The following is a 15,584-nucleotide window of genomic DNA, read 5'->3' as shown; positions in this document are numbered from 1 at the left end:
TCATATAGTAAATAAATAAAAAAATATCCAGTGAAACATCCTACACAAAATTTTCATTGAAATGAAACATGCTAGTTGTCTTCACAATAAATACAAATACAAGCAGAAATATATGGTGTACTACCCAAGAAGTGTATATCGCCAGGCTAACACAGTGGAGTGCTTTAAAAAAAAACTTCTAAAAACTCATTATTTTAACATGGCTTTCTCATAACTTCAATTTAGTTTAATCTTGATATTCTGTATATATGCATTTAATTATCATTATTATTCATGGAGGCTCCAAAATCCTTACTAACCCCTACTTTCTCTGCTGTTCTTTTTCCGGTTTTCTGTGTTGGCGATCTGCGCCACCACCACCCGATCAATGGACCGTGACGTCCCTACATTGATGGATTAAAGGCCAGAAGTCCACATGACCGTCATCGTCAAGTTCTTCCATGTGAAACCTGAATACCACGAGGACTGATTGAGGATAACACTGTATGTTAGGTAGAATGCACAGAGGGGGCTGGCTGGTCGCGTGGCCTTGGAACCCCTGCAGATTTTGTTTTTTTCTCCAAACATCTGGAGTTTTTTTTGTTTTTTTCTGTCCTTCCTGGCCATCAGACCTTACTTTTATTCTAACATTAGTTAGTATTGCCTAATTTTATTTATTTTTTTCTCTTTCTTCATCCTGTAAAACTACATCATTTCTATTAATATGTGCTATATAAATAAATGTTGTTGTTATACAAACCCCTTGCACTATGCTGGACTTTCAATAACCACTAGGAAACTCCAATGTTCCATACCAGTTATTAATATTTCACATTATCCTTATTGTTTGCATTACGTACAGAATATTTGCCTTTTTACGAGTGAAAAATAAGTAAAAAAACTTAAATATTTGGTGTTTTACTAATTTTTTATTAACTTATCCACATACTAGTAAAGTAGAATTTACCCGAATGAGACAAAAAGATTTACATCCCATAGAGAATTACAATAAATGAACAGACAGAGCACCATATGAGAGAGCTCAACGCAGTAGTACAAAACATCTCCACAACAGTCTACATAGTAGGGACATAGTTTTCCTCCTGTGGTATTCTGTTAATTCGTCTTCTATGCTGGCTCTTCTCAACAGCAAGAGGAGCCTTTGGACAGAACGCTTGAATGCCACTCCATAACTGGACTTGACTCACATAGACACCACGACAGTGTAGAGTTGCCAGTCCACTAATCCCAACATGAACACGAGGAGAACGGAGAATAACACCAGAAAATGAGGCAGAGTTCTTCAAGTGAGAAACAGCTGTGATACACTGGGCAGCATTAGGCCACTTTTTTGTGATCTAAATAGGTAAAAAACAATCTCATTCATGTACTATGATTAATTTATATGTTAATTAGCAGAAATCAAAGAAATGTAGTTAAAATGACAATACATATTAATTGGATAAAGGGCATTATGTAGTGAAGTCAACCCATGCTTCATTCTCTGTATAAAAGATAACATCCATTTGGTAACAATACTGAATATCAGTGTGTCACAGGAAATACACACCGTTTACATCTGCCACAAAGACAAAAAGACAACGTGCAGCCTCGACAGAATGTGACCAGGTTGGGTTTTAAATTCCATTGCCTGAGCCATAGTTTCATAAGTGTGAACTACTATTCTGATAAGCTTTTCATATTTATTTTAATGACTACAAGAAGTAGACTCTTTTAGTAATCTTGTCTGACTAGAGTAGAACCATTCTTCTAATCAGCTTGTGGTCCTCTCATCCAATTCCAATAGTTCTCCACTATTACACATTGAATAAAGCTTGACATTTATCATTTTAAATCTCATAGATCCATCAGCATTGTGGTATTTTCTTTCATCCGTATTTCTGGTATATCCTACAGTATATATTTATTTTAACTTCTAGTTCTGTATTTAAACATTCTGATAAATCTCTCATTCCTCTTTCTTAAAAAAATAAACTTTTCTAGGTAAATAGTTTGCTTTCATCTTTTTTAAAACTCACATTTCAATTGTTCATTTAGTAAATTGGTTAACATTTTAAAATCAATTCTTCTAAATCATAAAGAAAAGCAGAAAGTGAATTCTTTGAGGGGAAAGTGTGGTGTCTCTGCTGGTGAATTCACTCAGGATGATGCCTCCCTCTAAGATGCTTGTTCACACACAGATAGCAGTGGTGGGACTTGAATTCAGGGGGTCTGGATTACAGAGCACCCTTATCCGCCACTGTACCTAAAAAAGAATTTCCTCGGTCCCATCAGCCAATTGAGCTTTGTACTATGAGGGTACTTTTTACGAATCAGTAGTTTCTTTTTCAGCCAGCCATTGCTGCACTCACCCCAGCCATTACACATGGGTAGGCAGGTCATTTCAGATTATACACTTCATTCCTATGGTCATCCTAAAAATTAATATATACCTCCTAGCTTTATACTTTATATGTAAATATTCCTTTCTTACAATTAGCTGAGAAATCCCCTCACTTCCTGACAAGTTTCAAGGTCCTCAGCCTCTGTATGCCAGTCGTTTAACTTACCCACCTATCTTCTGAATCCAGATTTTCTCACTACAGTGAGAACCGTTCATGGATGGGACGCTAGACCATCTCCTGCCACTCCTACCTGGACACTTTAGGCCCCAATCTGTCAGGCTCTGGGCAAAATTAACATTGTTTGTGTGTTACTAGTTTAATTTTAGTTAAGAATTTGTTTAAATATTTTAATATTGGGCATATAAGACTTTCTAAGCTTATTTGCTCATGGCTGGGGCATGAAAAAAATGCACTGACATGGATAACATGTGCCATATACAGAGCTCTCCTTATCTTAGTTTAAAGTTAACATTAAATGACTGAAGCATCTTTCTATTATTTAATAAAAATAAAACCTTTCAAGACTTCAGCTTAAAACAAAAAAAAAGTTTTACCTACAAAAGGTTTGCCTGTGATTGATAAAGGATGATTTTTACCTTGTTTCTGAACTGTGTCTATTTTCTGACAATGACTTTGTCTAATATTCATAAATAATTACTGCCACTCAATAATCCTATTCACTTTCTTTTGGTTAGGATTTGATGATATCAACTAATATTTGTGCCATACTGGTTGCTCCAAACACCAATCAGGTATGGAATGGACACCATAGTATTTAAAGTCAAGAGGCTGCAGTGATTCCTTGGTCTGAACTTTACCTAAAAAGAGCTTCTTTTTGTGATCAAAGCTAAAACATTTTCCCATGTTAAGAATTTCAGATTTCTGCTGTATGCACTTGTCTTGCCCCTTTTAAAGACGTTCACACAATTGTCTGCCCCTCACTCGTATTTGGTTTTGGTTTCTGGATTTTGTCTTCAAACTCTGAAACTCAGCATTTCACCATTGAAATATTCCTTCATATAAAAAATATAATTTCTAGTCACAACACCACTTTCGATTGACAAAATGTATGGACAGTTCTAGCCAGTTGCAATGTGATCCCTGTGTTTTTTAGATGTAAGTGGAACTGAAGATCTCATCGATCTCCACACAGAACTCAAGGTCCTTATTATTCAGCAAATGAAAAATGTATCTATGTATTCAAGTACAAGTTTGTGCTTGTGACTTGTTTTCCCTCTTAATGGAACTTTCACCACCAAACTTCTAACCACAAAGAGTGAATTTGCAAGGCAGGTCCTTCCTTAACATTTCAATGCCAATAATGGTTGTTGGTCATCTGCCAGCATTGGGATTTTTCTATTTTTACTACTTTTAGTAGTATCCTTAAATATCACATTAAATAGTGTTGCATTTGGTTAATGACAAGCCTCCTCTGATACCTGAGTTAATAATATTGCCCTTGTCTTAGCAACTTTCTGTCACTCATACTATTAGAAGTCCTGTAGACAATTTTCATAGTTCACTATAGTTTCCTGGAAAGCTAGTAAAACTTTATCATTTAAATTCTGATCTTCACCCCACCCATACAGATCTGTCTTCTTCTTTTGACCCTTTTATATTGGATAAGGCTTTAAACAGGTGGTGTATGGATCTAATTCAGCCTCCACAAGCAAGGATAGGACTCACATTTTTAAAAATATTCTTATTAAGGTAGCACATTTGTTAAATAATAAATAATTTCCTCCAAGACTTTATTAGCGACCGACAAAATATGCATATATATCTTTTTAAAATACAGTGGCATTTAGCCAAAGAGATTTTTAGACAAGTATCTTTATGAAACTGCTCGAGTTTTATGCATTTGTGTACTGTTTACACATTTTCTTTTTCAAAAGGAAATGAATGAATGTCTATGTAGTATGGAACAGTCTTGGGTTCTTCATAAATGTTGTCCACCGATGGATTCACCTGACTTTCTAGGGTTTTCTTCACCACCTAAAAGTAACGTGAAAACAATAGTATTGTTAAGAAATGTGTTTCAACCTGACAACAGTGGCTGTAAACAAGAGCAAACAATACAGCGTGGTTTTGATGGATTTCCCAAAACATTTTATACCAGTCCTCAGGGGAGAGTTATCCTGAGTGACAATGTCTCAGTATTAAAGTTAAATTAACCACAGCTGGAGATGAGAGCTGATATTTTGCATGAGTAAAAGACAGACTGTACCCTTAAGGATAGAAGACACAACTTATAACTTCCATCCATCCATCCATTATCCATCCCACTATATCCTAACTACAGGGTCACGGGGGTCTGCTGGAGGCAATCCCAGTCAACACAGGAAACAAACCCCAGACAGGGTGCCAGCCCACCACAGGGTACACACACACACCCACACACCAAGCACAATTTTAGAATCGCCAATACACCTAACCTGCATGTCTTTGGACTGTAGGAGGAAACCGGAGTACCCAGAGGGGAGAACATGCAAACTCCATGCAGGGAGGGAAGCGAACCCGGGTCTCCTAACTGCGAGGCAGCAGCGCTACCCACTGCGCCACCGTGCCGTCGTATCAACTTATAACTTTCAGAGAATTTTAGCAAGCTTTTCTCCTATGTCATGTTGTTCAACAATGGTTCAATCCTGCAGTGGAGTTCCCATGTTCATTTGACTTTCACTTCAACTAGACCAATGGCAGAGGGCTGTGCTGTGCCTATTTGAACAACCCATAAGTCATCACGAATGTGTTGTATTGCATCAGCTTCTACCCATTGTAGTTAGAGTGTAATTTTTGAATTGTCTTTACTTTTGATTTACTATTGTACATTGCAAGTATTTATGGAGACATTTAATATGTCAAATACTCGCCAGAAGAATATGCACTTTATTCTCTTTCTACAACCAGGTGAATAATACTATTTATTCAGTTAATTCCTTTCAAGTACATTCCATGAACAATGTGAACATTTTTCTTTTTTGTTGCACATTTTCTGCCATATAACAATTCAAATATTTAGTTCTGATTATTTTGTTCTTTGGCTTCTTCTGATTTCAGAGGATTACATTCCTTCACTGTAAAAAACGAAAGCAAAGGTGACTTAGAAATTCCATTGCTGCACTTGAGAATGTAGTTCATCGAGTTTATGGGCACTTAAATGTTTTAAATACTTGCAAATAAAGCTTTTTTATGAGGTCCTGGAAAAAAAAATCTTTCGAAATCTAAAAAAAAAAAAGGCATGGATGCTAACTATTTTCAGTTCTACTACTCAGTTGTGGATATGTGTATTATGAGACTACGGAAAGAATCAAGCAGAAATAAATCAGCTTGGTTGGACATTGTGATGGAGAGCATGCATGGGCTGGAGTCTCTGTCAGAATGGGTTCCAATTCCTTACCTGGCCTGTAGGCCATGGCGGTGTGCGGGCACAAATACTTACAGGATGTTCCCTGCCCTTACCAGAAGATTGACAAAAAGATGAAAATATGCAGGTTAGGTCTTGATTGCGTGTTGGCTTTTTAAAGAGTTAAACTGACTAAAAAAAACAGGAATATTTTGTGTATTTTGTTCAGTCAAAGGTGCTATGTAAATTAAAGACTGCGTAACAGCAAAACTGATATGTATTTGTAAAAGACATGTTTCTTATTTTCCTTGTAGAAAAAGGATGACCCAAGACAAATTTAACAAAGTAGTCAATGGTATATGGTGGCTGCACATACAGTTCATTCAAAGACAATCCCCTCCTTTCAATGCTGATTTATGGTTTATACCAAAAGGTCGTACAGACATGGACAAATTTGTTGGTACACTGACTACTGATGGCTTATTGAATGCCTCCTAAGAAGCAATTAAATGAAAAGCAATTGTCCTGTGTATACCATCATGCCTTTGATTTGTCACCAAGCAAAGAAAAATAAGCGTGAAAAGAGATAAAATACTGCTCATCCTACAAATATTTTCTAAAATGGCCTGGACACATTTGTTGGTGCCCATAGAAAAGATCATAAATAATTGGATCATTGCGATTTTTCAAATTAGCCATTTTCTTTACTTAATATCACACATGTCTCCAATCGTGCATTCAACCTATTTAAATGGAGAATTGTAATCACTCTGCTATTGGATATTGTGGTGTGTCCAACACTGAGCATGGGGCCAGAAAAGCAAAGGAGAGAGTTCTCTGATGAGATCAGAAAAAAAAAATTACAGACATGCATGTTAAAAACAAAGGATATAAGCTCATATCCAAGCAGCTTGATGTTCCTGTGACAAGAGCTATAATTATTATTAAGAGGTTTAAGGTCCAAAGGACTGTAGTCAACTTCCCTAGATGCAGCAACAAGAAGAAAATTGACCCAAAATGGGCAGGAGGACAGTGAGAATGCTAGACAAAAAGCAGAGGACAACTTCCAAAGAGATACAACCTAGAAATCCAAGGTCAAGGCCCCTCAGTGTCTGATCGCACCATCTGTCACTTTTTGAGTGACACTGGGTTCAATGGGAGAAGGCCCAGGAGGACTCCACTTTTGAAAGAAAAAATATAAAAAAGCCGGATTGGAATTTGCTTAAATATATATATATTGACAGATGACAATGCTTCTTGGAGACATTCTGGTGCAAACGTACTACCCAGAGTCAGAAAGCTCCGTCTCAGTCACAGATCATGGATCCTCCAACATGACCCAAAAGGCACAGTTAAAAGCACCCAAGAATGACTTAAGAGCAAAACATCGAAACTATTCTGAAATGGCCTTTTTATGAGTCCTGATTTGAATCCTATTGAACATTGATGGAAAAAAACAGAAACATGCAGTCTGGAGAAGGCAACCTTCAAACCTGACAACTGTCACAGTTTTCTCATGAAAAGTGGGCCAAGCTACCTATTTACAGGTGTAGAAATCTCACTGAGAGCTACAGGAATTGCTTGTTTGCAATGACTGCCTCTAAAGGTTGAGCATCAAAATATTAGGTTAAGGGTTCATCATTTTTTCCATACCATTTTCATTTGTGTTATTATTTGAAATATTCTGCTAAATCAAAACTCTAAAAAACGTCTGATTTTTGATAGATATGGAATAATGATAGTTGCCAGTTACTTTTGTCAGTTTCAAGTTATTTCCGAGATGATTATGGGTTCTTCTTTTCTCATGGAGGGATACTAACAAATTTGTCCATGTCTGTAACTAAGGTTGGGTAGGGGATGGGCAGTGCACATCTAAAATAGTTATCTACCCACCCAATGAAAATCACTAAAAATGAAGTTTAAGCTTATTTTGGTATTTACTTATCCCCTCTATATATCCAAATGCACACCCCAAGATAGCATCCTGATAGTTCCACTGCTTTGCCATGTAATGCACTTACAGGATATGCAATGAATAAAATGGTACATTTTCTGTGCAGCCAGCTTCAAGCGGAAATGGCATTTACCTCCATATTTTGTCTATATTTAAAAAAAACAGCTGTTTGGCATGTGTTACAAGCTGTAACATGATGAAAGGAGCAATAAAAGAAACTAAATACTGTATGGATCAAATTTAAATTTGCACACAATAAAATAATCTATTATAACATACTGAAATCATACAATCACTTTACATTACATTTTCTTTTCAGCAGAATTGGTGTAACCTATCCTTACAGTATTTGTTCTTATGTAATCATGGTATTAAATTCCTGGATTTGTTTCTACAGGCAAGTCAGAGCACAGTGCACTTGTCAAGAAAAATTTGATGTGCAAAGTTGAGATTTCTTTGGAAAGTACAGACTGCTCATGTTTACGTGCTAGATATTTACATGAAATGATTATTCATGAAATCTGATAGGCAACAGGTGGAAAACAGGCAGCAGTAAGTACAGCACTACAGATAAATGGGTTTTCAGTGTGTTTGCATAAGAACACAGGTTGTAGGTGAGTCTTGAACCATCAAAGTACAACTTACATATCTATCAATGTGTCCTTGCACTTTTTTCACTTTATACACTGAGGGCGTTCGTTTGATTAGAACTTTCAGAAGAGAAAAGAAAAAAAAAATATTCTGTTACCTGTGACACGTATGCTCTTTTCCAGTAAAGCAAACCTGAGAAAGAAAATATATGTTTTAAAATTAGAGTTTGCAATGTTTACTTCAGGATGCAGGTCATGGTCTTCCAGTAGCTTCACTGTGTCACTCATTTAGGAAGCTTAGATATTTAGACAGTAGGTTGAATAATATGTTTGATCAAGTAGGGTACCCTTAACCTCACTAAACCCTACCATTTTTTCTAAGAAGTATTATATAGTTCACACTATTATAATTATATTAAAAAATATATCCAAATTAGTTTGGTATGATACACTGTCATACTACCAGATAACAATACTGCATGACCTTGATCAATAAATATGGCAATAGCATTAAAATAAAACAAAATTAAAGCCAATATAACTTAACCAAAATATACAAACACTACAAAACTAATTTCCACATAGCTATCTATATACTGTGAATATAATTAGCATTTATATTTTGAACACTTACACATAATGATGCTGATAATAACTGCTATGATCACTGGAACCACAATAGCAGCAATGATGCCATAAGATACATCGTTAACATTACTCGTACATGTGCCATCAGCTATTTGGAGAAAACGAACAAAAAAAAATGTGTTTTGTTTTTCACGTTGTAAGTGAATAAATAATATAACTGTTAAAGACATTTATAAATATCCAAATACATGAATTTAATTACAGTATTAAGAACTATTGTCTCAAGTATATTATCATACACTGTGCCAATGTTCTGCTGTAAGCCCCATGACTCCAATATATTGGCCTTAGATTTCACTTTGGAAAAAACAAGCTTGCCGTTTTACTCACAAGGGTATACATTTATATAGTGAAACTAAAAAAGGCATTAATACAATAGAAACCAAGGCAAAGACAAAATCATAAAACGAAATATCTGAACTCTATGTGTCTCCATGGTCTGTTACTAGTAGGAACTATGGGCCTGCTTCCTATATTTACCCATATTTTAATGCCAGCACTGTTTGTCCACTCCTGTTGGTGAGTTGCCATTTCTCTTCTAACCTGAGCTTCACCAAAATCTGGCCTTCTTTATTCTTGTGATAAGATGGTTTAAATATGACTTTGCCATAGCTGCTTCTTGGTAGTTCTAGCTTTCATTATACAATTGAGCTACTCTTCCATTTAAATGACCAATTGGTTAGCAATGCTCCCAAGTGACTTTACATAAAACACCTACTGTAGCAGGGGTCCTGTATGTCTCAGAGTCCAGCAACAAATTCATCTGGGGAGAAATAACACTAGGAAAAGTTGCATTAACCTGCAATGTTATGTTTCCATATCATGGATCTCAAGATCTGGATTTAGCAGACATATGTCTTTAATAATATACTATCACTTTTCCTCAACATTCATAATATATGTCACAAAAGAAGGGTCAGTCTGCATGTGAAGATCCATGACACTAGAGACTTAGAGCCTTCTGTGTCTAGAAGGTAAGAGGGTATAACTTGCCTTGCCCTATACTTCCAGGTAACCGGGACAAATTTAGACCTTGTCCACATTACCATGGATAAATCTCAAAATATATATATTTTTTTTATGTTTTGGTGTTCTGGTCACCCTGAAATAGTGCTTTTGACAAATGAAAATTAATCATTTTGAAATACTTTCCAAAGTGTGTAAATTTGAAAATGCAGGGTCTCGCACAGCAGAGGGGAAGGGAAAAACAGAGACTTTCCAAAATGTTGATATATAATTGTCATGTGATCAGGCACTGTCTCCTGTGATCAGATCTTTGCTGTGGGGATTGTCCTTTCCTAAGTTCTCCACATCGACCGACGGGTACTGCGTATTGAAACACTAGAATATTTTCCTGTACTCATTTCAGCAGGACTTCCACCTTTGGCTCCTTTATACTCATTTGTAAGCAATAAAAGCATTTGTACTTCATCAGCTGTCCTCATATTGTCTATTTGATTTGTATTTTTTTTCTCTGTTCTTTTGGCATTTTGATTTGTTCTGAGTTTGCGCTGTAATGAAACGGCATTCTTTCTTGGCTGGTGGGCTGTGCATACAGTGTGGATGGAAAACATTTAAAATGAAAACAATATTTTCAAATTTATATATGTTAGCGTGGGCTAAGCCTTAAGCAGCCAATGTATGCTATACATAACCAGAATAGGGATCCTGGTAATACCAGAAGGAGTAGACTTTAGAAGGCCAACTTTTAGAGTGTTTGCTACCTTGGAGGATGTCAGGAGGGACTAACTAAAGGAACACTGAAGAAGATTGTTAATTTCCATTAATAATGTCTAACAAGCACAATTCTATGGAGGAATATTTCTGACAAAATTAAATAAATGAATAAATGCGCAAATAAATAATACTGTGAAATGTGAACATAAATAAATAAATGTGTCATGAAATGACAGCCTAAATAAATAAATATGTCATGAAATGAGAGCATAAATAAATAAATGTGTCATGAAATATGTTTTTTGTTGCTTATTTATTTAATTTTATCCATAACATTCCTCCAAACCATCATGAAGTACGACTTGAAATAAAACTGTCACTTTCACTCGTCAAAGTTGAGAGGGTGGGCTCTAACACACCCTCTAGTTACTGATTAGTGAATCGATAGCACAAGAATTAATTAGAAAAATGCTTACTACTGCCGATGAAATGGATTCTGACGAAGATATTACATATTTCAGAGAGAGAACTGAAGATTTATCGGAAGAAATTACAATGTTGGTGTCCCTTTTAGACTTCGATATAGATGAAACTATTTTTGAAATTATCGAAGAACAGGTGGAACGAACTCGACTACACTCCAGTTCAGGTGACACAGTTCCCTGCTCTGGACATCCATCCTTTGACATTCCAGCTGAGTCAACAGAACACCTTCTGTTATGCGGTTTAAAAGTACCACAGATTGCATATCTATATGGTATATCGGAGAAGACGATCACAATGTGAATGAGCCAGTTTGATATACGGTAAGCTGCAACGGCTGTATTAGTTTAGGTACTTTGACATGGAATGCCCAAAGCAGCTCCACCTAATATTTTGAACTGAGTATTTGATCCTTGTTTTTACGAGTATAAAGTCAGGTGCATATTCACAGCTACTTTTTCAAACAACTTTGCCACTGATCACAGCTGTAGAGTTGTTTGAAAAAGTAGCTGCGAATATTCCGAAATATTCCTCCATACAATTCATGGAATCCATAAAATTAAAGATAATCCAAATGACCCTGAATGTTATTTAATATCATCTCAGAAGTTACAGCTACATCTCAAAAAATCACTTATCTGAGCAGATAAATATTACAGTGAACATGATTAGGCATTTTAAACTAATGGAAACACTTATTAAGAAATATTGATTTTACCATGACTCCTTGGTAGTCTTAGTGATGCCTGGTGAAACCCACCAAGGTGCTATTAAATGGAACCATGACCTTCCTGTCTTTGAACACATTCTGTTTTTATTTCTGTTCAAAGGAAATTCTGTTCTGAGTTCAAAGTTTTTTTTTAGAAATGTGAAGATTCAAATGGGTCAAACAAGAAGATTCTCATTCTCAGACAAGACCCGACATGGGCCACAAGTTTAGTATAATCACTTGACTATAGCAGCCCCTTGGAAATCCTTGGTTCATTGAGCCATCCAGCAAATATCATATTTATTAGAATAAAGAAAGTTATTTAGCTACTGAATTATTTCCGTTTTTATTTCCTCAATGATAATTATTTCTCATTAAAAATACTCAATAATCAATTTTTTCACTCCAACACAGTATAGCATTACTTAGGTCAATGAGCAGTAAAAAGCCAAAAGATCCGACTTTCTGTTCTATTAAATTTATAAATCATGCAACACCATAATTACTATATAAATGCTTTACTTTATGACTTCCATACCTTTAACAGTCAGATTTATGCTGCACAGAGTGTCGCCTTTGCTAGTTTTGCATGTATAGGTCCCTGAACTTGTAGATTGCACATTTTCAAATGACAACAATAAGGTTTCATATTCTTGGTGGTTTTTCACTTCATGTCCACTCATCTCATCTTTATGACCTCTGTTTGGTACCATAATGCACGAGTAATCATTAAAATCATCTTCATCATTCAAATTGTCAGTACACAGGAGGTTGAAGGAATCTCCTTGGCATTTCACCACTGTGGTTGGTGTGTAATGTGCCCAGACACACTCTGAAAAACATAAAAAATAAATCTTTGAACATCTCTCAGGTGATAAAACAACAGATGCAGACATCAAGTATATTTTTACAATATACTCTTTAGACATTGGTGATGGCAGTTATGTTAAAACGTTGTGAAAGAAACAGGTCATAGTATCACCACAATTTCTTTACATTTTTCAACTCCTTTTACTTACCTAACCCTGAATTTCAATGACTAAATAGTGTTTAAGGTCAGACTGCTCCAGAATTTTACACATTATTATCTTGTGCATGGCTTACTCACATGTGCATAGTAGACCTTCAATGCCAAGAACTTTTTACATGGCCTGAAGGAGGCTTTTTTCCATAGTTTTGATGAATAATTGAACACATACTGTACAGTAAGTGGAATTAAGTGTGCAATTCTATTTTCTCATTGAACAGCTGTACCAGAACTTCAAACATGAATGCAACTTGGAAAAAAATATGAAGAATTGATTATCATTAATGTATAGTACACAAGGATTATAAGACGTATAGCACAAAACATACAGAAGTCTGAGTTTCTTTCCACAATTCAAAGGATTCCCTAAATGTATGATTTGCATTGGACTCTTTCGATGTTTTATAAACCAAGTAATATTTGTTGATAAATTCCTCATCATCTGGGCTCACAGTTATAGAAATACAAACTTTTAAAGAATATGCACAAATACACAGTGCATTTGTTTCTTCTGCGATTTAAACATCTCTGAATGTTTTGCTTCTCATATAGCATTTGTTTCCAAAACGTAGATATACAATATATATATACACATGTATATATTGTCATACACGTGTGCATGGGAGGCAGCTAAAGGTGCTTAAGTAAGGGCAATTCCGAGTCAGACCGGGATGTGGCAGAGTGCACTGATTCTCATTTTCCTGCAGACCATCCACGGGAGATTCCACCTGGCCCTGTTGATGTCACTTCCGGGTTCAAGCCTATGGTGGAAGACCTTGTTGGCTCCGGCCCCTTTGATGTCATGTCTGGGCTCGATCCTATGGCTGAAGACCCTTATGAGCCTGATCTGTCTGACTTCACTTCCTGTTTTCCCCTTTAAAAGCCTCCACCTTTTCCTTATTCTCTCAGTTGTGTTTTGGACTCATTTTTGTGCACATCAGTGCTGTATTTTACGATTTTGCAGCCAGGATACCAAATATACGAGTGGCTGCCCCAAACCTTGCTATGACTCTGTGTGGAGTTTCTGACATTGGCATAGTCGGCAGGATGGTTGGATCGCAGAAGAGAAGGGGACAGGACCTGCAATGTACCCAGGTGGGAGCATACCGTGGCCGAGTTTTCAGGCGGGGTGGGTGTCCTGTGGTTCGGAGAGACCCGGTGCAGGCTCCTCTCCTGGCACACTTAGCTGGAGATCCTGGGCAGGCCAGGGAGTGTGTGGGAGGGGCTCACAGAATTGGGCTGCTCTGGATGGGGGAGTGCAAAGTGGGCTTATTATGCTCTCTTGGGGGAGAGTGCTTGTCTCCCTGTGAAGGCAGAGGCCCGATTTCCACCTAGGGGTGCCCCAGACTGGCAGGTAAGTAAAGTGGAGGTTCGACTCAGAGCAGTCGACCCACAGGCAAGCCTGGTCATTATGGGCTACAGTAGAGCACTGGTTATGGCCAGTATGTATGTGTGTGTGTATATATATATATATATATATATATATATATATATATATATACTAATAAAAGGCAAAGCCCTCACTCACTGACTCACTCATCACTAATTCTCCAACTTCCCGTGTAGGTTGAAGGCTTAAATTTGGCAGGCTCATTCCTTACAGCTTACTTACAAAAGTTGGGCAGGTTTCATTTCGAAATTCTACGCGTAATGGTCATAACTGGAACCTATTTTTCTCCATATACTGTAATGGACGTTAGCTCAACGGCCGTGGGGGGGCGGAGCTGCGTGTGACATCATCACGCCTCCCACGTAATCACGTGAACTGACTGTGACTGCAGTACGTAGAAAAGAAGGAAGAGCTCCCAACAATAAAACAGCGGAGAACCCATGGATTAAATAAAAAGGCTGCTTAGTTGGCGAAGCAAGGAAAAATGATGGACTTATATGGCGTTTGTTTATAAAACAGTGGAGAAGCTGTGTAAAGGCTGCTTCACAAAAAACAGCGAGCTCCTTATATGGGCAGGCAGTCAGCCAAAGAAGGGAATCAATAAATAACTATAATCGTAATAAAGGAACAAAAGAATAGTGGAGAACCCGCAAATTAAATAAAGGAAATGGGTACTTAAACAGTAAACTAAGTCTAAAATAGCTACACAATAACTATAACAATCGTAATAAACGAACAATAAAACAGTACAGAACCGCAAAGCAAGGAGAATAAAACAGTGGAGAAGCTGTGTAAAGGCTGCCTCACAAAAAAACAGTGGAGTGCCTTATATGGGCAGGCAGTCAGCCAAAGAAGGGAATCAATAAATAACTATAATCATAATAAAGGAACAAAAAAATAGCGGAGAGCCCACGGATTAAATAAAGGAAATGGGTATCTGAACAGTAAACTAAGTCTAAAATAGCTACACAATAACTATAACAATCTTAATAAACGAACAATAAAACAGTAGAGAACCGCAAAGCAAGGAGAAAGGACGGACTTCAACCAATCAGATTTTGAGTTGGTGTCAGTAGGGCCCTTTAGCAGGAGTACGGCAACGTCACCGTATTCCGACCCATTGATTGGATAGATTGGATAGAAGCCGATATGAGGAAGTCTACAACTCCATTGAACGCACCATAAACGCTCCGAACGAAAGATTGTCGCGTGCACTACGGACAACTCCATGGCAGGATTCTTGACAATATTATTTGCCAGACACAGACCACATTTCAAGGTTTTTCACGCTACTCGAGCCCCAAAACTTTCGGGAATACAAGAAAAATTTCACGCATGCAGCCTTCTACACTTTAACACAACAGCCACGGAGCGCTTTT

The 15,584-nt window shown here is 37.0% G+C and overlaps 1 protein-coding gene across 1 annotated transcript in view; it reads right to left on the bottom strand.

Annotated features, from left to right (window-relative positions):
• Positions 1 to 888: 888 nt before the first annotated feature.
• LOC120525836 overlaps positions 889 to 15,584 on the bottom strand; it is a 48,671-nt gene continuing 33,975 nt past the window's right edge. The window contains exons 2-5 of the mRNA XM_039748449.1: positions 12,327 to 12,620; positions 8,906 to 9,007; positions 8,430 to 8,464; positions 889 to 4,379 (exon numbers count right to left, since the gene is read on the bottom strand). Coding sequence (XP_039604383.1) covers positions 4,257 to 4,379; positions 8,430 to 8,464; positions 8,906 to 9,007; positions 12,327 to 12,620 — 554 coding nt within the window. The 3' untranslated portion in view covers positions 889 to 4,256. The remainder of the gene's footprint in view (positions 4,380 to 8,429; positions 8,465 to 8,905; positions 9,008 to 12,326; positions 12,621 to 15,584) is intronic.

The sequence above is a fragment of the Polypterus senegalus genome, chromosome 3, assembly GCF_016835505.1.
Source record: "Polypterus senegalus isolate Bchr_013 chromosome 3, ASM1683550v1, whole genome shotgun sequence".
In the NCBI taxonomy this organism is placed as follows: Eukaryota; Metazoa; Chordata; class Cladistia; order Polypteriformes; family Polypteridae; genus Polypterus; species Polypterus senegalus.
The sequence above is the reverse complement of the archived record's forward strand: the minus strand, read 5'-3'. Positions and strand labels throughout refer to the sequence as shown.